We start from the raw sequence: 21,840 nt of genomic DNA on the forward strand, positions 1-21,840 counted from the left end.
TTTATCTCAAATAAAAAAAATCTCCTCTTTCAGGTCGCCGATGCCATCTTGGGGAATCAGATGTTCACCCACTATGACCGGGCCCACATTGCTCAGCTGTGCGAGAAGGCCGGTCTCCTCCAAAGGGCACTGGAACACTTCACTGACTTGTATGACATCAAGCGAGCCGTGGTCCACACACACCTTCTCAACCCTGAGGTACAGGGCTGAAAGCGTACCTGACTTATGCGTGAAGAACCATTGTTAACTTTAATGTTTTTGATGCTTTCACTCACACACACACACACACACACACACACACACACACCGAGTCACTCTGAAGCCAGATGGGTGGCATTGTAAATTGAATACATTTAATTGCTGGGCTGCACATCTGACGACTTCGGGCAGCTAGCAGTGGTCATACAACGCAAGGATCCAATGTACACAGTAAATTAAAAGTTAAAGCACCTAGTGCAGGGGTAGGCAACCTTGGCTCTTTTATACCTCGTGGACTTCAACTCCCAGAATTCCTGAGCCAGCACAGCTGGCTCAGGAATTCTGAGAGTTGAAGTCCACGTGGCATAAAAGAGCCAAGGTTGCCTACCCCTGCACAAGTATAATCTTGACAGTGTCATTATTCATTCCAAAATCCCCTGGAATAATTCAGACTTAATCAATTTCCAGAAGACTAATAACAATGGGACCATTCTCACCTTTCAAAAGAAGGCCGTTTCAGAGACCTTTGGCCATCGCTGAGAGATTGAAGTTCAGCTGCATTTGAGAACAATTATTTTATTTAGAGGTAGTCCTTGACTTACAACCACAATTGAACCCCAGATTTCCATTTCTAAGCAAAACGGTTGTTAAGTGAATTTGGCCCCATCTTATGACTCTTCTTGCCAGAGTTGTTAAGTGAATCACTGCAGTTGTTAAGTTGGTAAGACGGTTGCTAAGTTAATCTGACTTCCCCATTGACGTGGCTGGTCAGAAGGCTGCAAAAGGTGATCACGTGACACACACATACACGGGACACGGCAACCGTCATAAATATAAGCCAGAGAAGCATCTGAATTTGAATCACATGACCCTGGGGATGCAGCAATGATCATACGTGTGGAAACCGGTCATAAGCCACTTTTTTTCAGTGCCGTTGTAACTTTGAACGGTCACTCAATGAATGGTTGTAAGCCAAGGATCACCTGTGCACCAAGCGTACGTGTAGATTTAGTTTATTCCCAATACAATCAATAGACACAACTTCATTTTTGATGTGTGCCATTGTGCCCACAGTAAAAAATATGACCGTAATGGTTATCTTGTTGACATCCAAGACAACAAAACACAGCATGGTAAAAATTAAACCAAAGTATAAAACAATCTTAACCAAGCTGCAAAGTACAAACATTCGATTCATAACTAACGGCATTATTTTGCACTCCAAAAGTGCTCCGAAAAGAACTTGGTTTTAGCTGCTTCCGAAAAGCCAGTACCAGGAGCCCTGGTGGCGCAGTGGTTAGAAAGCAGTGTGGCAGACTAACTCTGCCCACAGTCTGGAGTTCGATCCGGACAGAGGCTCGAGGTTGACTCGGCCTTCCATCCGAGTTTGGTAAAATGAGGATCCACATTGTTGGGGTCAATAGGCCAGAGAGTGCTGTGAGGCGGCATATAAACCTTATTGCTATTGCTGTGTCGCCAATGGATTCATTAAATCCCAAAGGTGCTTTTTCACGAGGCAACTGGACTTCCTTGTTATTCTTTGAAGACGTTTTGCTTCTCGTCCCAGAAGCTTCTTCAGCTCTTGACTGGAGGGTGGGGAATTCATTTAATTGGTTTATTTAACCAGACTTAGATGGGCACCCATCTCACCAAAAGAAGCTTCGTGGAGGGAGTTACCATTGCCAATCCTGGCTGAGAATTCTGGGAGTTAAAAACCCCATCCCTGCCGAAAGGTTCCTGTTGCGGAAGGCCATTCTCACCCATCACCTCTGATCTACATATTTCTGCCAAAAAGAAGTGTAAGAAAAACCACGGTCGTCTCTAACGATCCCTTCTGCTTGCAGTGGCTGGTCAACTACTTTGGCTCCCTCTCCGTGGAGGATTCCCTGGAATGCTTGCGGGCGATGCTGTCGGCAAACATCCGCCAGAACTTGCAGATCTGTGTCCAGGTGGCGTCCAAGTACCACGAGCAGCTTTCAACTCAGTCGCTCATTGAGCTCTTCGAGTCATTCAAGAGTTTTGAAGGTAGGTCAGTTGGGTTCTGAATCCATATCTCTGACGGCTTTGGTTCCTTCTGGGTGTCCCTTGGCCCGTTGAGAGGAGCGCATCTCTTCAAGTCATCGGGCCAAGAGGTTGCCTTTTGTCCTCTTTGGCTGGTAAAGACAAGCAGATGGGGGGTGTCTCGATGGTGTCCATCACTAACGTGATGTGTTAATACCACTTTACAACACCTCGGTAAGGCCAGATTTGGAATACTGCATCCAGTTTTGGTCACCACGATGTAAAGATGTTGAGACTCTAGAAAGAGTGCAGAGAAGAGGAACAAAGATGATTAGGGGACTGGAGGCTAAAACATATAAGGAACGGTTGCTGGAATTGGGTATGTGTAGTTTAACAAAGAGAAGGACGAGGGGGGACATGATAGCAGTCTTCCAGTATCTCAGGGGCGGCCCCAAAGAAGAGGGGGATCACTATTCTCCAAAGCGCCCGAAGGCAGGACAAGAAGCAACGGATGGAAACTAACCAAGGAGAGAAGCAAACTAGAACTAAGGAGAAACTTCCTGACAGTGAGGACAATTAACCAGTGAAACAACCTGTCTCCAGAAGTGGTGAATGCTCCAACACTGGAAGGTTTTAAGAAGAGACTGGACAGACATTTGTCTGAAATGGTATAGGGTTTCCTGCCCGAGCAGGAGGTTGGACTAGATGACCTCCAAGGTACCTTCCAACTCTGTTATTGTTATTGTTATCAAGGAGAGTACCAACCTAGAACTAAGGAGAAACTTCCTGACAGTTAGAACAGTTAATCAGTGGAACCACCTGCCTCCAGAAGCTGTGAATGCTCCAACACTGGAAGTTTTTAAGAAGAGACTGGACAGCCATTTGTCCGAAATGGTATAGGGTTTCCTGCCTGAGCAGGGGGTTGGACTAGATGACCTCCAAGGTCCCTTCCAACTTTTTGATTATTATTATTACTACCCAGTTGAAGCTGTCTTCCTTTGTGCTGTGATGCCAACTTCACTTTTGTGACCACCCCACCTTCTTACGGGCAGCCCTTCTGGCAGTTTCATTCAGGAAGTGATATCCTGCTGGAGAACTAAAAAAAAAAAGAAGAAGATGATGTTGAGACTCTAGAAAGAGACCCTAGAACGAGTACAGAGAAGAGCAACAAAGATGATCAGGGGTCTGGAGACTAAAGCATAGGAAGAACAATTGAGGGAACTAGGTATATTTAGCCTAGCGAAGAGAAGGACTGGGGATGACATGATAGCCGTCTTCCAATATTTGAGGGGCCATCACAGAGAAGAGGGGGTCAGCCTAGTCTTCAAAGCACCCGAGGGCAGGACAGGAAGTAATGGGTCAGTAAAGAGATATCCGACCTAGAAATAAGGAAAAAAATCCTGACCGGGAGAAGAGTTAATCAGAGGAACAACCTGCCTCCGGAAGGTGTGCATTCTCCATCACTGGAGGGTTTAAAGAAGAGACCGGAAAGCCATTTGCGCAGAATGGCATAGGATCTCCTTGCTCAAGGGACTTCAAAGTCCCTTTCAACCATATTATCTTAATGTTTGATAAAAGGCTGCAAAGATATTTATCTTGGGTCATTGTCAGTGGATTTAAGTGTGACTAACCAAGGCTAGGATTGAAGGCTGACTGCCTTTCGTATTCTCAAACATCAGTATAATAGCTAGCGTATGTAATGCTTTATATGTAGACCTTGACTTACGACCAGTTGCTTAGTGACCAGAGTTAGGACGGATCCAAAGAAGGGGACTTGCGACCCAGATTTGAAGATCCAGTGGTCAGGCCCACCTCTGCAGACTAAAATTTGGCTGCTGGCAGCACACCATATTTACGGTTGTTTGCAGCCTCCCACGGTCACGTGACCACATTTTATGGTGGTTTTCATTTTATTTCCATTTTTCAGCAAGACTGCATCCAGAGCAAACCATTGTGCTGGAGATTTGCTTAACCACCAGCACAAAAAAAGTCATAAAATCAGATTTAATTTTAATTTTAATTTTATTAGATTTATATACCGCCCTTTCCCAAAGGACTCAGGGCGTTTTACAGGGCATTTTAAAATCACACCAATACAAAATACAAAAGTTAAAAGACAATTAAAAAGATTAAATTATCCCTGAAAATAAAACCCCAGTTAAAATTCTCAGCCTGGGCCAGAGAGCTCAAAGAGCCAAGTCTTCAGGTCCCGGCGGAATGAACGCAGGTCAGGGGCAGTCCTGAGCTCCACGGGCAGCTGGTTCCAGAGGGCAGGCGCACCCACTGAGAAGGCCCTCCCACTGGGTGTTATCCGCCGGCAATCTTTTACCGGCGGCACCCTGAGAAGACCCTCCCTGTGGGAATGCACTGGACGAAGGGAACTTGATGCTGGCAGCAGGTGTTCCCTCAAATATCCCGGACCCAAGCCATTCAGATTGGTCGCATGACTGACTTGTTGAATGACCATCCAGTCGTAAGGACGGTAAAGGGCAAGCTCCATTATGTTTGTATGTCGAGGACTAAAGAGGAAATGAGGTTGGAGAAATCTGCTTTAGATCAGTTGTTATTTCGGCAGCAATGAGTGAGACTCACACTTAAATGTTTTGTGAAAAGCAATTGCACTATGGCTACAGGCGAATCTTTTCAGCAAATGAAACATTGGTTACAAGGGGTCCTTGGTGGTCTCGGCTTGGTTGTTTTCTTGCAGACCTTTCATTACCCAACTAAATAACATCATCAGTGCTAGAAAGGAGTGGGGAAGGGGAGGAGGACGACGACTGTGGGGTCCTTGGTGGTCTCTGGGCTTGGTTGCTTTCTTGCGGACATTTCATTACCTAACTAGGTAACATCATCAGCGCACTATTAATCTAAATTCAATAATCTGTTAATCAATGTACACTAGTAGAAGTGTGTGGTTCTTGCTGCTCTTTGTTGTTTTTTTGCAGACATTTCATTACCCAGCTATAACATAGGTAAAGGTTCCCCCACACACGCGTGCTAGTCGTTTCCAACTCTAGGGGCCGGTGCTCATCTCCGTTTCAAAGCCGAAGAGCCAGCGCTTGTCCGAGGACGTCTCCGTGGTCATGTGGCCGGCGTGACTAGACGCCAAAGGCGCACGGAACGCTGTTACCTTCCCACCGTAGTGGTCCCTATTTTTCTACTTGCGTTTTTACGTGCTTTCGAACTGCTAGGTTGGCAGAAGCTGGGACGAGTAACAGGCGCTCACTCTGTTACGCGGCACTCGGGATTCGACCCGCCAAACTGCCGACCTTCTGATCGACAAGCTCAGCGTCCTAACCCACTGAGGCACCTCGTCCCTCTGGACAACATACACAATATAAAATGAGAGCAGACTCCAATCCCTGCTAGCACTGATGATGCTACCTAGTTGGGTAATGAAATGTCCGCAAGAAAACAAAACCAAGCTACAAATAGTCTCCTCTATCAAAAATCCATTACTTCCAAGCAACAAAAAGATTTCTGACAAGTTCTTTTCATGGTTACTCCCTTTTCTTTTCCACTCCCTTCAAGGTCTCTTCTACTTCCTGGGCTCCATTGTGAACTTCAGTCAAGACCCTGACGTGCACTTCAAATACATCCAAGCTGCGTGTAAGACTGGCCAAATTAAAGAGGTGGAAAGAATTTGCAGGGAGAGCAACTGCTACGATCCAGAACGTGTGAAGAACTTCCTCAAGGTAAAAAGGATAAGAGTGGGACACCCCCCCCTCTTTTTTCATATTGGGACCTTACTTATTACTAAAGCCGTGTTTATGGTCTAAATGGTGAGAGTAGTCCGGAGTTTTTCAAACTTGGTAACTTTTAAGATGGGTGGACTTCCGTCCTGCAGGGGAATTCTGGGAGTTGAAGTCCACAGGTCTTAAAAGTTGCCAAGTTTGAAAAACACTGGACTAGGAAGAGGTTGAGAGAAAGCCTGGCGGAATCCGGGCAACCCTGGTTGAATCCACAGATGGGATCGGAGCTTGTAAGCATAAAGAGCGGCTTGGACCAGTTTTCCTGGGAAGAAGAACTCCGTATTTGAACTCATGAAATAAAAGAAAAGCTCCAAGGTTTTTATATTTTATATTTTATTTTTTAAAGTTCCCAGGATTCTCTGTACCTTACCCCTAATTCATGCATTAAATCTTACTGATCTAGACGACTCTTGTTTCTTTGGTCAAGATAGCGCTAGAGGGCTTGACCTTAGCATTTATTTATTTATTTTTTAGTTTACTTATTTACTTGTTGAGCTTATATGTTCAGGTCTCTGAGCAGCTATTTCACGCCGTAGCATGAGAAAACTGAAGTCAGACTTTCGGATTGTCAAAGCTGCACCTTACAGGTGGCGTCCATGATTCTCCCTGAGTTTGGTTGCTTTCTTGCAGACATTTCATTACCCAACTAGGTAACATCCTCAGTGCGCGTAAATCAGTGACACCTCTACTGTGGACAGATACGATGCCCTTCTTCCTGAATAGAAATGGTCTTGATTCAGCTCCCGTCTGAATTCTCACCGGACACGTGCTCTTTCATTGAAAGGAGGGAAATCTAGGCCGATAGTTTGTGTATAAACCCTGACAGGAGCCACTTAGGAGAATAGACAGTCTTTATGCACACCTGTAAGAGAAACATTTTGCACCTCGGACAGAGATGCGAAGTAAGTATGTCTGAAGGAAGATGTTTCTTCTTTGGAGCTCTTTGAGCCCGGTGGTTTTCTTGCAGACATTTCGTTACCCAACTAGGTAACATCTTGCGGAAGAACAGGGTAGAACAACAGCTAATGACCCTCTTTTACCGGTCTACTATAGAGAGCGTCCTCTTGTATGGTATTGTGGTTTGGTATGCTGGTCTGACAGCCGCGGATAGGAAAGTATTACAGAGGGTAGTGAGCACAGCACAAGACATTGTGGGCTGTCCCCTGATACCACTGGATGACCTCGCCAGGGCTCGTTGCCTTGGAAGAGTGAGGAAGATTCTCAGGGATGACTCACACCCTGGACGGTATCTCTTTACTCTCCTACCATCTGGTAGGAGATATAGGAATATAGCCAGCCGTACCAACAGGCTGAAAAATAGCTTTTATCCGTGGGCTGTTAGGCTTTTAAATGGGACATAATCTTATGCAGAATTGACTTGGGAGGCCGGTGTGTGGTGTAGTTGGTTCACATGGTGTGGTGGGATGGAGGGTTTGTTGTCACTGTGTGTTGGGGGGAGAGAGCACGGGGGGGAGGCTCAGCTAATCTCAATGTACACATGTTGTACTTTGACAATAAAGGTTTATTATTATTATTATTATCATCAGTGCTAGAAGGGAGTGGCTGGTGGCTAGGCTGTCACTATTGGTGGGACTGTCCTGAAGATATTAACCAGTTGGGTAACGAAACGTCTGCAAGAAAACCACCAACCTCAGAAAGCACCAAGGACCCCACAACCCTGAGCTACAAATATTCTCTTCTGTCGATGATTTCTTCTGCCTTGCTCTGCTTTTCCCTGAATTCCACAGAGGGACAGCAGGCAATCACCAGGTGGTGGAAGGCTGCTAGAGATAGCTTCCTGCTCCAGGGATACCAGGATCTTGGAGTAAATTCAGAAGATGGCTTTTGCGGTAGGACAGGTGTTATTTTAAAGGGCCACGAGATAGTTTCCTGCAAAATGGAGACCTAAAACCTACTGCTCTGGCATAATAGGCAGCCATTATACATAAGGTTGCAGTTGCCTCTCACTTGGATTATCTGGGGAGGCAGAAGGGCTGGCTAGGGTTTCAAGTTCGCTCAGTAGCCATCTGGGAGAGCAACGAACAAATCATCGTTGTTTGTGTCCATCATTTTCTGATCAGTCTGTTGTTTTTTGTGCTGTTCCCGGTGTCTCTGGAATATTCAGGACATGTACCAGGTAATTTTTCCATTAGAGGCCGTGCCGATCAGCTCGCACCTTCAGTTTCCACTCCTGCGTAGCATTATAGCTGGAGAATTCTGGGAGGTGCAGCCCTACTGCAGTTGTAGGGCACCCGATGGAAGAAACGGTGCATAAAGTTAACATTTTGGGGATTTGATCTTGAAAATAGTGCAGGGGTGTGGCTTAATTGGTAGCCTTGGCATACCTACCTACTACAGGTAGTCCTTGACTTACGGCCACAATTGAGCCAACATTTCTGTGGCTAAGCGAGACAGTTGCTAAGTGGGCTTGGCTCCATTTTGCGACCTTTTCCTGCCACAGTTGTGAAGTGAATCACTGCAGTTGTTCAATTAGTCACAGGGTTGTTAAGTGAATCTGGTTCCCCCATTGACTTTGCTGGTCAGAAGGTCACAAAAAGTGATCACATGACCCCAGGACACTGCAACCGTCATAAATACATGCCAGTTGCCAAGTGCCTGGATTTTGATCACGTGACCATGGGGATGCTGCAACGGTTGTAAGTGTGAACAATGGTTGTAAGTTGCTTTTCTCAGTGCCGATGTAAATTTGAGTGGCCCCTAAACAAACTGTTGTAAGTCAAGGACTATCTGTAGCCTTCAGTTTATTCCTGCAGAGAGGTGAGGAACTTCCACTTTTAATGAAATTCAGCATGGGTGGAGCAGAGTTGCCGGTGGAGTTTCCTTAAAAAAAATTGTATTGAAATAAATCGATATTCTACACCAGGGGTCTTCAAACTTGGCCCTTTGATGACTTGTGGACTTCAACTCCCAGAATTCCTCAGCCAGGCTGAGGAATTCTGGGAGTTGAAGTCCACAAGTCATCAAAGGGCCAAGTTTGAAGACCCCTGTTCTACACAAAAAAAACCCAGATAACAAAAAAACAACAAAGCAGAACAAATCAGTTTTAAACCAAATTATGTTCACCTTTTTCATACAGACACTATAATGTAATACATAGAAAAATGTAGATTTCCTTAAATGTTAAAAATGAAAAATAACGATAAACCCAGATAGGGAATTGAAAAAGCCAGATCTGGATTTAAAAAACCCAGCACTAGCAACTTTGGGGAGGAATTGTAAATTCTCCCAGAAGGGGCCGCTGGGAAGGGGCCACCAATTCTGAAAGTTGAAGTCTACCTGTCTGAAACCTTTCAAGATTGTGCACCCCTGGCCTAGAGTTACACTACACGGCTCTTGCTTTTAAAAGCTTCAGCACCCTGCTTCAAACATTTGGCTTCCAAGCAAGAATCTCATTTAATAAGGTGAAATCTGTCTTTCAAATGAAGGCAGCCTTGACCATCAACCCACAACTTTACCTATATGCACACATAGTAGGAAGCAGAATTAGGGCAGCGTATTTTTTCCTCTTTGGCAAAAATTTCCCCCTCTGAATATCTGGGAATTGTTTAACCACTGCAATTTATGAGCCTGGGGGGGGGAACGGGACAAAATGCCTATATCTTATTTCTTGCAATCCCAGAGTTTATCCAGCACACTCGAGAATTGCTGCAGCTGATAAATACCGATGCTTAGAATAGGCTTGTAATCCTTTGTGGTCTTGTGCTTTTGGTCAAACACTTTTGGGGACCCGAGCCGGCTGGAAAGCTGTGTTTGGATCCTCCGTAGCTTTAAAAGGACTGTAGGAACTTGGAGACGACGGGAGACCTTAAAACGTGTCCTTTTAACGAAAGATTTGAATGGGAATTCAGCTGTTCCTGGCTAGTTTACCCCTTGGGCTTATCTATGCAAAGACTGATCACATTGTTTGGTTGCCATTTTATATTGGATATCTTGGGTAAAAAGTTAAAGGGATTGTGTTTCAGATTATTGTTGGCTTTTTCGCTGTAGAGCTGAGTAGCCCCAGACAGCCATTCAATAAATAAATTTAACAAATCCCCGCTTTCTGTTTGCAGGAAGCCAAGTTGACAGACCAGCTCCCGCTGATCATTGTTTGTGACCGCTTTGACTTTGTTCACGACCTGGTCCTGTACCTGTATAGGAACAATCTCCAGAAATACATTGAGATCTACGTGCAAAAGGTAAGATCATCTATTAAGGCACAACTTGTGGTTTTGTTCTTTCATTTTCATTTATTGATCCAATTTAGAAAACGCCCATCTCCCTCAAAGAGGGACTCTGGGCAGTGTGCAAATAAAATATCAAAACATAAAAACTGCGTGTAAAAATATAAAAAGAGGCTAAGATTATTAAAATGCAACATTAAAAAGTTAATTAAAAGGCAGGGGAATGGCCTTGGGGGCACTAACCAGCTCCATGGCTTCATGTTCATCTGTGAAGCCCAAGGAAGACAGCAGAACCAGGTCTTCAGACATTTCCCAAATGCCAGGGGGTGCGAGACGATATTTTGGGGGGGGCGGGCGTGAAAACTTGGGTTTTCAAAATTATAGGATATCTGCATAACCCGTTGCCGTTATTTTGAACTTTTGTAAGGGGTGCGAGAAAATATCAGAAGCGTTCTAGGGGCACGGGGTATAAAAAAGGTTGGCCGCCGCTGATTTAGCAGCTTAACGAGGCTCCTTCGTTGAACTTCACCGGCAGCAATGGCCCGAAGCTGCTTCATCTATCAAACCCTCTGTGAAGTTTCAGGAAGCTTGGCTTCTGTGGTCGCTGGTGGTTTTAACATCTTTTAATTCTTTTGCTTTCTTTTGGGGTTTTGTGTGAGTCCTCTGGAGTGGGCAACTGCAGATAGTCCTCAACTTATGGCCACAACGAAGACCCACATTTCCATTACTAAACAAGACAGATATTAAATGGGTTTTGCCCCATTTTACGACCTTCCTTGCCACACTTGTTAAATGAAAGCAGAGGGTTGGACTAGAAGACCTCCCAAGATCCCTTCAAACTCTGTTCTGATTGACTGATTGATTGATTGATTGAATCACTGCAGTTGTGAAGTTAGCAATGACTGTTAAGTGACTCTGGCTTCCCCATTGACTTTGCTCATCGGAAGGTTGCAAAAAGGGGATTAAATGACACCGGGACACTGCAGCCGTCAGAAATACGTGCCCGTTGCCAGGCGTCTGAATTTTGACCCCGTGATTATATGGGGGTGCTGCGTGAGTGTGAAAAACGGGTCATACATCACTTTTTTCAGTGCTGTGTAACTCCCACGGTCACTAAACGAGTGCTTGTAAGTTTGTGATGGTGGCGAATGCTTGTAAGTTGAGGACTGCCTGTATATGCCAACTGATGACTTGACCTGGCCTGGCCTGGCCTGAATTGAATTGAATTTGAATTATGGCTGCAGGTGAACCCGAGCCGTCTTCCAGTGGTCATTGGTGGCTTGTTGGACGTGGACTGCTCTGAAGATGTCATCAAGAACTTGATGTTGGTGGTGAGAGGACAATTCTCCACTGATGAACTTGTCGCCGAAGTGGAAAAAAGGAACAGGTAATTTCCTGTGAATTCTCATGTTTCAGTCCCAGGCATAGCCGCAGGCTGAATATAGTCCATATTTATTTCATTCGTGGCTGGCTGGGGAATTCTGGGAGTCGAAGTCCACAAGCCTTAAAGTTGCTGAGATTGGGGACCCCTGTCCTAGAAGGCAACAAAACTGCCAGCCCCATTTAGGAGCTGTCTAAAACCCAATGCCGTTTCCTCCTTAGGTTAAAACTCCTCCTGCCTTGGCTGGAAGCAAGAATTCACGAGGGTTGCGAAGAACCGGCTACCCACAACGCCCTGGCTAAAATTTACATCGATAGCAACAATAACCCGGAAAGGTTTTTACGAGAGAACCCCTATTACGACAGCCGCGTGGTGGGAAAGTACTGTGAGAAGAGAGATCCGCATCTGGCTTGTGTGGCTTACGAGCGAGGACAGTGTGACCAGGAGCTTATCAATGTGAGTTTACTGGTAAAGAGGATGGTGAAAAAAGGAGAGAAATGGGGTGGGTGGGGTGGTTCCTGGTTCATTCTTCTGAGGCTGAGGAATCCGTTTGGTATAGATCGGCCTCGTCTTACGAGCACATTTGGGACATGAGCTACGAATATTCTCTTCAGTGGGTCTCACTGTTAATGGCGTCAATCATTATACAGAACCCTTGTAAGATGAGATGGGATGAGAGAAGATAGGATGAGATGAGATAGGATGAGATAAGATAGGGTGAGGTGAGATGAGATGAGATGAGATAAGATAACCTTTTGTTGTTGTTAGTTGCGAAGTCGTGTCCGACCCATCGCCACCCCATGGACAACGTTCCTCCAGGCCTTCCTGTCCTCTACCACCTTCTGGAGTCCTAGCTCACGCCTATTGCTTCAGTAACTCCATCCAGCCACCTCATTCTCTGTCGTCCCCTTCTTCTCTTGCCCTCAACCTTTCCCAGCATTAGGCTCTTCTCCAGTGAGTCCTTCCTTCTCATTAGGTGGCCAAAGTATCTGAGTTTCCACTTCAGGATCTGGCCTTCTAAAGAGCAGTCAGGGTTGATCTCCTCTAGGACTGACCGGTTTGATCGCCTTGCAGTCCAAGGGATTCGCAGGAGTCTTCTCCAGCACCATAGTTCAAAGGCCTAAATTCTTTGGCGCTCAGCCTAAGTCCAAGATAACCTTTATTGTCTTTTTTTTTTTACTGTGGGCACAACGGCACACATCAAAAATGAAATTTAGTTGCCCGCTCTCAAAGTGAACACATATATGACACAGACCTAAATATACTACATACAACATACGTATAGACCCACACCCCCGCAAATGCGCAACGTATAAATATGAAACCCTGACCATCTTGAATATATAACGCAGGGAGGAAGCTTGAGAGTTCACCAACTGTAAAGACCGATTTTAACATTCTTTGCTTGATGGTTCACGAGAAGCGAAGCCACGGCTATCCTAGTTTGTACGTTTGTGGGAACTGACTCGAGACTAGGGGTAGGCAACCTTGGCTCTTTTATGACTCCTGGACTTCAGCTCCCAGAATTCCTGAGCCAGCCATGCTGAGGAGAAAGGGAGAGGTTTCCATGCTGAGCCATGCTGGCTCAGGAATTCTGGGAGTTGAAGTCCACGAGTCATTAAAAGAGCCAGGGTTGCCTACCCCTGGTCCAGCCTCTTGACTTGTTCAGAGCTCTGCAGGAAAAGCCTGTTCCAAGCTAGTCCAGCATATTTATTTTCCCCTTTGTTTTTTTCAGGCTTCAGAAACCATGTCCTGAACCTTTGGGGTCTTTGGTTCTCTCTCTCTGACCTTGGTGGTTTTCTTGCAGATGTTTCATTACCAAACTAGGTAACATCATCAGTGTGAGGGGCTGCCGGTGCTAGCTAGTTTGGTAATGGAATACAGCCAAGCTCAGAGAGCCTCAAGGACTCCAGAATTCAACCCAGAAGTATAAATAAATACTCTTCTTCCGCGGGCAGTGTGAAACTTTGTTCTTTTCCCCCACCGAAGGAGGCCCTCGTCCTCATTGTGTCAACCCCTTTTGTCCTCCAGGTATGCAACGAGAATTCCCTCTTCAAGAGCCTCTCCCGGTACTTGGTGCGCCGTAAGGATCCGGAACTGTGGGCCAGCGTGCTGCTCGAGAGCAACCCTTACCGGCGGCCTCTCATTGACCAGGTGGGCTCTCTTGAGGCCTCTGCGCTGGCTGGCGTGTGGGATGAGTGTGGAAAAAAAAAAAGCAATGCTGAGTTGACCGTTGCGCCCTCTTTGGTGGCTAGGTTGTGCAGACAGCTCTCTCCGAGACTCAGGATCCCGAAGAGGTCTCTGTCACCGTCAAGGCTTTCATGACCGCTGACCTCCCGAATGAACTTATTGAACTGTTGGAGAAAATTGTCCTGGATAATTCTGTGTTCAGTGAACACAGGTTAGTTGTTTTTTTTATCCCATTGATATCCCGCCCTTCTCCGAAGACTCAGGGTGGCTTACAGTCTAAAGCACAAATCAATGTGCTTAGCAATAGCCTTCATTCTATGTATATGCCTGCGTATTAGGGCTTTCGCCCCCCCCCCCAGCGGCATTATTACAAAGTCAGCTTAATTGCCCCCAACAATCTGGGTCCTCATTTTACCAACCTCGGAAGGATGGAAGGCTGAGTCAACCTTGAGCCTGGTGGGATGCGAACCTGCACTAATTGCAGGCAGCTGGTGTTACTTAAGGAGGCATTAGCCCACTGCGCCACCAAGGCTCTAGTACTTTGTCTGCCCCCCCTCCTCTCTCTCTCTCTCTCTCTCTCTCTCTCTCTCTCTCTCTCTCTCTCCCTCCCTCCCTCCCTTTCTCCCCCCTCCTCTTTCTCTTACCTTCTCCCCCTTTCTCCCCATGCCTCCCTCCCCCTTTCCCCTTCTCTCTCTCCCCCTCCCTCTCCCCCCTCCCTCTCTCTTTCTCTCCCCTCCCTCTCCCCTTCTTTCTCCCCCTCTTTCCCCCTTTCTCTCCTCCCTCTCTTCCCCTCTCCCCCTTTCCCCATTCATCTATCCATTTGTCTAGCTCAGGGGTAGGCAACCTTGGCTCTTTTGTGACTTGTGGACTTCAACTCCCAGAATTCCTGAGCCAGCCATGCAGAGGAGAAAGGGAGAGGTTGCCAGGCTGAGCCAGGCTGGCTCAGGAATTCTGGGAGTTGAAGTCCACGAGTCATAAAAGAGCCAAGGTTGACTACCCCTGGTCTAGCTAGCTAGCTATGTTTCTATCAATCATCTACTCACCTACCTACCTATTGTAACAAATTAATGGCTGCCTAGCTTACACGGAGGTGACTCCAGGCGGCTTGCAACATGAAAAATCATAACATAAAAACCCACAAGCCCCACCACTCATCCCCACGGTAGCAGTAATACAATCAAACCATCCATTTGATTGGCTCCATCTCCACTTGGGGTCCCCAGGCCCGCTGACAAAACCACATCATTGGGCCCTTTCAAAAAAGCAATAAAGTTGGGGCCAACTGTACCAGGGGGAGAACGATGTTCCATAGAGAGGGGGCCTCCACTGAGAAGGCCCTTTTCGTGGGCCCGCAATATGTCCATCTCTGATTGATTGGACCCATAACACACCCTGCCTTCCCTTCTTGATGCGTCATTTGATCTTCTCCCCTTTCCCATAATATCTGGACAAATGACTCTCTTCTTTTCACTCTTCAGAAGCTTAGAGTAGACAAATCAGAGCTAAGGCTTGTGGTCTCTTTAGTATTTCCAAACCTTGACAACTTTAAGACGTATAGACTTCAACTCCCAGAATTCCCCAACCAGCAATGCTAGCTGGGGAATTCTGGGATTTAAAGTCCAGGTGAGTCTTAAATTTGTCCGTTGAAGTCCGGTAAGTCTCCAGCTTATGATGATGATCTATTTGCATCTTATTGCTTTTTTTTAAAGGAATCTCCAGAACCTGCTCATTCTGACAGCAATCAAGGCTGACCGCACCCGGGTCATGGAATACATCAATCGCCTGGATAACTATGATGCCCCTGACATCGCCAACATTGCCATCAGCAACGAACTTTTCGAAGAAGCCTTTGCCATCTTTCGGAAATTTGACGTCAACACTTCTGCCATCCAGGTAACTTCGACCCTTCCCAGCCAAATTTGATGTGCCAATGATGGCTGAAAGTTGCTTTGATCTTGAATTCCATCTCCTGGTGCGCCACTAGATAAAACCCATGCGCTCTAGCATTTATAATACATACTTTTTGTGGGTGAGGTGGGGTGCGGGTGGGGTCCTTGGTTATCTGTGGGCTTGGTAGTTTTCTTGCAGATATTTCATCACCAAACTAGATAACTTCCATCAGTGCACTACTGTGGAGATTTTCAGTCATCCAGGTCATGGCTGTCCCAAGGATGCTTTTTCAAAAGGCAACTGGACTTCTGTTTTCTCCTTGGAAGACGTTTCGCATCTTATCCAAGAAGTTTCTTCAGATGGAAGCATCCGCAAAGTACACATTTTGCACAGAGAGGACCGCTGGTTTGAAAGAGGGGTCGAAAAGGCCATCTATTTTAATAATAATAATGATGATGAAGAAGAAGAAGAAGAAGAAGAAGAAGAAGAAGAAGAAGAAGAAGAAGAAGAAGAAGAAGAAGAAGAAGAAGAAGAAGAAGAAGAAGAAGACGACCTTGGAGGTCATCTAGTCCAACCCCCTGCTCAGGCAGGAAACCTTATACCATTTCAGGCAAATGGCTGTCCAGTCTCTTCTTAAATTTTAAGACTGAACATCCCTCTCTCAACAGAGGGGGAGGGATACCACCTATCTCTTCTTTACAACAGTCCTTTCAGGGGTTTTAATTTAATTTAATTTAATTGGGTTTTAGTTTAACTTCAGGGATTGTAATTTAATTTAATTAATTTAATTTAATTTAATTATAGTTTTAACTGATTTTAATTTTGTATGCTATGTATTTTAATTTTCCCTGTAAACCGCCCTGAGTCCTACGGGAATAGGGCGGTATATAAATTTAAATAATAAATAAATAAATAAATTTCCAAGAAGGCTCCCTACCTATTTGCATTGTTCAGGTGATCCGGAGGGCACAGATAAATCTCCAAGTGGCCTTAACGACTCTCTGAAAGGAGTGCTAAACAACCAGATGGCTGCAAAGAATATAAATCCTTCTATCCTCCACCATTCAGTCAGAACTGAAGAAGCTTCTTGGACTAGAAGCGAAACATCTTCAAGGAAAAAGACAAAGCCCAATTGCCTTTTGAAAAGAAAAAAAAACCAACTTTGGTACTTTACTCAGTCAGTAGAGTACTCTACTCAGTATAGGACCCAGAAAATTGGTGGAGCAGTGGGCTAATGCCTCCTTAAGTAACACCAGCTGCCTGCAATTACTGCAGGTTCGAGTCCCACCAGGCTCAAGGTTGACTCAGCCTTCCATCCTTCCGAGGTAGGTAAAATGAGGACCCAGATTGTTGGGGGCAATTAAGCTGACTTTGTAATAATGCCGCTTGTGGGGTGTGTGAAAGCCCTAATAAGCAGGCATATACATAGAATGAAGGCTACTGCTAAGCTTGTAAGCCGCCCTGAGTCTTCGGAGAAGGGCGGGATATAAATGGAATTTTAAAAATAAAATAAAATTCAGAGATGGGACTGGAATTTGTTTGCACCCTTTCTTCACCCACACGGTTCCGAGTGTCTTTGTTTCAAGTGCCTATAACTTCCATCTGTCTGGCTAATGATGTAGTTCAATGGTTCTCAACCTCTTCTTCAAAATGGGCCCCTTTTAAATACCCGTGGTGGCTACGGACCATAGCTATGGAAACCCAACCCCCCCCAAAAAAAAAACACCCTCAGGTTTTAAATCATAACATTTTTTCAAGCCTTTCTCGGACCCCCCGTATGATAACAATGTGGGGGGCCCCCAGGGGTTTGCAGAACACGGGTCGAGAGCCACTGATGTAGGTTGTTTTTTTTATTATTATTTCTTAAAAGTCAAGTCTTCTCCAGCTCTTTGGATGTTCTTATCGTTGCTTCCTTGCACCACAAGAGGTTTTCCCAACTGCAGTTGAGTCCGTCGTCTTTGCAAGGCTCTTGTGGAAAGGTGTTGCTCTCTTTTCCTAGGTTTTGATCGAGCACATTGGGAACCTGGACCGAGCCTATGAGTTTGCTGAGCGTTGCAATGAGCCTGCCGTGTGGAGCCAGCTGGCCAAAGCTCAGCTCCAGAAAGGGATGGTGAAGGAAGCCATTGACTCCTACATCAAAGCAGACGATCCGTCGTCCTACATGGAGGTTGTCCAGGCTGCCAACACAAGCGGTAGGGAATTGATGGCTGTTTTCCCCCCTCGCCCCTGCGCCCCATTAAGTAGCCTTCGTGAGAACACACAATACGCCTCCCGTGGCCCTTAATCAGGGGTGGGCAACCTCGGCTCTTTTACGACTGGCGGACTTCAACTCCCAGAATTCCTGAGCTGGGGCTGACCTAAGGAAGGAAAGAAAGAAAATGGAGCAAGCGGTTGAAGGGCTCTCTGGAAATTGAGTTGGGGCAACTGGATTTATTTTTATCTTGTTGGTTTGAGACGTTTCGCCAGAACGGGGTTGGACTAGAAGACCTCCAAGGTCCCTTCCAGCTCTGTTATTCTGTTAACTTCCTCAGTCTGAGCAAGTTGGTTAGGGCAGGGGTAGGCCACCTTGGCTCTTTTATGACTCGTGGACTTCAACTCCCAGAATTCTTGAGCCAGCACGGCTCAGCATGGAAACCTCTCCCTTTCTCCTCAGCATGGCTGGCTCAGGAATTCTGGGAGTTGAAGTCCACGAGTCATAAAGCGGCCTAGGCCTAGGCCAGGGGTAGGCAACCTTGGCTCTTTTATGACTCGTGGACTTCAACTCCCAGAATTCCTGAGCCAGCACGGCTTAGCATGGAAACCTCTCCCTTTCTCCTCAGCATGGCTGGCTCAGGAATTCTGGGAGTTGAAGTCCACGAGTCATAAAAGAGCCAAGGTGGCCTACCCCTGCTCTAGGTGGAAACAAAGCTTTTCCAGTCTGTGGTTTTTACAAAAAACTGGAACCTCAAGTCAGCCAGCTGGAAAGGCCAAGCTAGAAACTGAATCTGTAAACTCGCGCAGAGTCTCAATTAGAAGAGAACATTGGTAGCTCAGGGTTGAACTTGTGGGGTACTTGGTGCTCTCTGAGCTTGGTGGGTTTTTTTTTTTTTTTGCAGACCTTCCACTATCAAACCAACCAACAGTAAACCCCAACCTAATTCAAGAACATTCCCACCAACACTGACAGGGCAAGCCACTAATGTATAGAAACATAGAAAACTCATGGCACAAAAAGATCCAGTGGTCTATCGAGTCTGCCCTTTGAGGGTTTTTTTCTTTTTGTTTTCTTTTTTAATAATAATAATAATAAATAATAAATAAATAGTAATAATAATAATAATAATAATAATAATAATAATAATAATAATAATAATAATAATAATAATATAGTGATGATGATGATGATGATGTAGTAACAATAATAATGCTGGAAGGGACCTTGGAGGTCATCTAGTCCAACCCCCTGCTCAGGCAGGAAACCCTATACCATTTCAGGCAAATGGCTGTCCAGTCTCTTCTTAAAAACTTCCAGTGTTGAAGCATTCACCACCTCTGGAGGCAGGTTGTTCCACTGATTAATTGTTCTAACTGTCAGGAAGTTTCTCCTTAGTTCTAGGTTGCTTCTCTCCTTGATTAGTTTCCCTCCGTTGCTTCTTGTCCTGCCTTCAGTTGCTTTGGAGAATAGCTTGACTCCCTCTTCTTTGGGGCAGCCCCTGAGATACTGGAGCACTGCTATCGTGTCATCCCTAGCCCTTATCTTCATTAGACTCTTCATTTATTATTTTTGAAATATTCGTTCGCTCTTGTTTTAATTTTATTTTTTAAATTTTGTCGGATGATGGACATGTGCTTATCCCAAGCATGTTTAAACTCAGTTACTGAGAACTGACCCACTTATAAGTTGATTCCAAGCTTCCACTCCTCTGTAACATGACTTTTAAACTTCCCTCCTGGCCAGTTGAGGTTATGCCCCTGCATTCTTAATTTGAGCTTAATATTGAAAATACAGGTAGTCCTTTAGCCCCACAACTGAGCCCAGCATTTCTGTTGTATAAGTGGGACATGGGTTAAGTGAATTTTGCCCCATTTCTTTCTTGCCCATTTTATGACCTCTCTGCAGCGAATCGCTGCAGTTGTTCAGTTAGTAACACGGTTGCTAAGTGAATCTGGCTCTCCCATTGACTTTGCATGTCAGAAAGTCACAAAAGGGGATCACATGACCCCAAGCTACTGCAACCGTCATAAATATGAGTCAGTTGCCAAGTGTCTGAATTTTGACCACGTGACCACAGCGGATGCTGCAACCGTCGTAAGTTTGAAAAATGGTCATAACTGTTGTAAGTTGAGGACTGTCTGTACTGCCTTCTAGAACCTTTTTCATGCTCTTAAGGTTAATCCAAGAGGACTCCTACCAGTGCTGACAGGGCAAGCCACTAGCTAATAAATAAATGGTGAACCCCACTGTCTTCTTGCATTGATGACGTTACCTAGTTGGGTAAGGAAATGTCTGCAAGAAAAGAAGCTCAGAGAGAACCAAGGACCCATCAGATTTCTTGGGGTCCCACTGACTCTTCTCTCTACCAGATATTGCCTCCTTTTTTTGATTCTCTCTGGGTAGATTATAAAAATGGCAAAAGCCTCCGAAACCTTGGTGGAGCAGTGGGCTAATGCCTCCTTAAGTAACACCAGCTGCCTGCAATTAGTGCAGGTTCGCATCCCACCAGGCTCAAGGTTGACTCAACCTTCCATCCTTCCGAGGTAGGTAAAATGAGGACCCAGATTGTTGGGGGCAATTAAGCTGACTTTGTAATAATGACGCTTGGGGTGTGTGTGAAAGCCCTAATAAGCAGGCATATACATAGAATGAAGGCTACTGCTAAGCTTGTAAGCCGCCCTGAGTCTTCGGAGAAGGGCGGGATATAAATGGAATTAAAATAAAAATAAAAAATAAATAAAACCAGAGGAAACGTCTAACATGACTTTGGCTGTCCCTCTTCCTGTCTCCTTCCCTGAGCGAATGCAATTCGAGTGTCGTCTTCCCCTTTCAACACGGTTCTCTCTTCAGATCCCTTTCTCTGCGCACCTATGTACAAAGGCTAGAGGTGGTCACCTCTCCTGTGGGAAAAGAGCCCGTGTACTTGGGAAGTACATTTATTCGGCAACAGATGTGTGAACGGGCATGCCCAGTACAACGAGTGGATGACAAAGAAGTGGATTGTTCGGCTGACCTGATTTTTTTTTCTCCCCCCCCCCCCCCCCACTTCCCCCTTCCTCCCAGTTTTGGGAAGCTTGTGTTCCACTCCGCAAGAATGAGCAACTGTTTGGCTCTAATAAAATTCCAGACACAGCCCAATCTTAAAGTAGAAATTAATCCTCACACTGATGGCTCAGTCTTTTGGGTTTCGCCAGGGCTGCACATGCTGGGATTGCCTCTCTCTTTCCTTCCCCCCCCCACTTCCCATTCCTGATTTTAAAGGGACATTTGTCACCGGGTTGAGCTTGCCCCGGCGAGGCTGGCAATCGCCATGACCCTTATATCCGTCTCTCCTGCCTCCTTTTCAAAGGATAGGGACCGAACGGCCCGCAAATGGTTCTTGCGATGTGACTAGGAGCTGCCTCCTCTCTTTTTTTTTTGTTCCCCACCTAGGCAACTGGGAAGAACTGGTGAAGTACTTGCAGATGGCTCGCCGAAAGGCCAGGGAATCCTACGTGGAGACGGAGCTTATTTTTGCTCTGGCGAAAACAAACCGCCTGGCTGAACTGGAAGAATTCATCAACGGGCCCAACAACGCTCACATTCAGCAAGTGAGTGCTTCCAACCCTGGGTTTTTTTAATCTGCAGGCCGAGGGTTTCCTCTTAATCCTCGGATTAGACGTCTGCTTTCCATCTCTCTGCAGGGTTGGGAAGGTCGGTAGTCCCCCCCCCCACCCTTTTTTTTTTTCATTTATTTATTATTTATTTATTTATTTTATGTCATCCGTCTTCCCTACAAGGTAACTCTGGGGCAGCTTTTGTAAGAATTGCCAGCCAAACGTGGCATTTCCTCCCCCCCCCACCACCCAACTTGTCTGCTGGTGGTTACCGTGATGGAGACTCTTAGGCAGGATTTGGGAGCCCTCGGTGGGGTGAAGGAAGGCGAGGGAACTGGGGTTGGGAAGAAGCTGGTTGGAACCATCACCCCGCCCTGATGCGCTTTGCCAGCTCTTGAGCGAGTTACGGGTCCTTCTCCCACCTCGCAAGGGGGTTGTAAGAAAAATAAAGTCA

The 21,840-nt window shown here is 45.8% G+C and overlaps 1 protein-coding gene across 1 annotated transcript in view; it reads left to right on the top strand.

The window, feature by feature from the left end:
- Nucleotides 1-21,840, top strand: part of CLTC (clathrin heavy chain) — a 126,357-nt gene that overhangs the window by 76,488 nt on the left and 28,029 nt on the right. The window contains exons 12-22 of the mRNA XM_081346560.1: nucleotides 34-198; nucleotides 2,043-2,223; nucleotides 5,731-5,894; nucleotides 10,025-10,150; nucleotides 11,380-11,522; nucleotides 11,738-11,972; nucleotides 13,548-13,670; nucleotides 13,772-13,917; nucleotides 15,416-15,599; nucleotides 17,596-17,788; nucleotides 21,223-21,380. Coding sequence (XP_081202686.1) covers nucleotides 34-198; nucleotides 2,043-2,223; nucleotides 5,731-5,894; nucleotides 10,025-10,150; nucleotides 11,380-11,522; nucleotides 11,738-11,972; nucleotides 13,548-13,670; nucleotides 13,772-13,917; nucleotides 15,416-15,599; nucleotides 17,596-17,788; nucleotides 21,223-21,380 — 1,818 coding nt within the window. The remainder of the gene's footprint in view (nucleotides 1-33; nucleotides 199-2,042; nucleotides 2,224-5,730; nucleotides 5,895-10,024; nucleotides 10,151-11,379; nucleotides 11,523-11,737; nucleotides 11,973-13,547; nucleotides 13,671-13,771; nucleotides 13,918-15,415; nucleotides 15,600-17,595; nucleotides 17,789-21,222; nucleotides 21,381-21,840) is intronic.

This window comes from Vipera berus (genome assembly GCF_964194415.1).
Source record: "Vipera berus genome assembly, chromosome: 1".
In the NCBI taxonomy this organism is placed as follows: Eukaryota; Metazoa; Chordata; class Lepidosauria; order Squamata; family Viperidae; genus Vipera; species Vipera berus.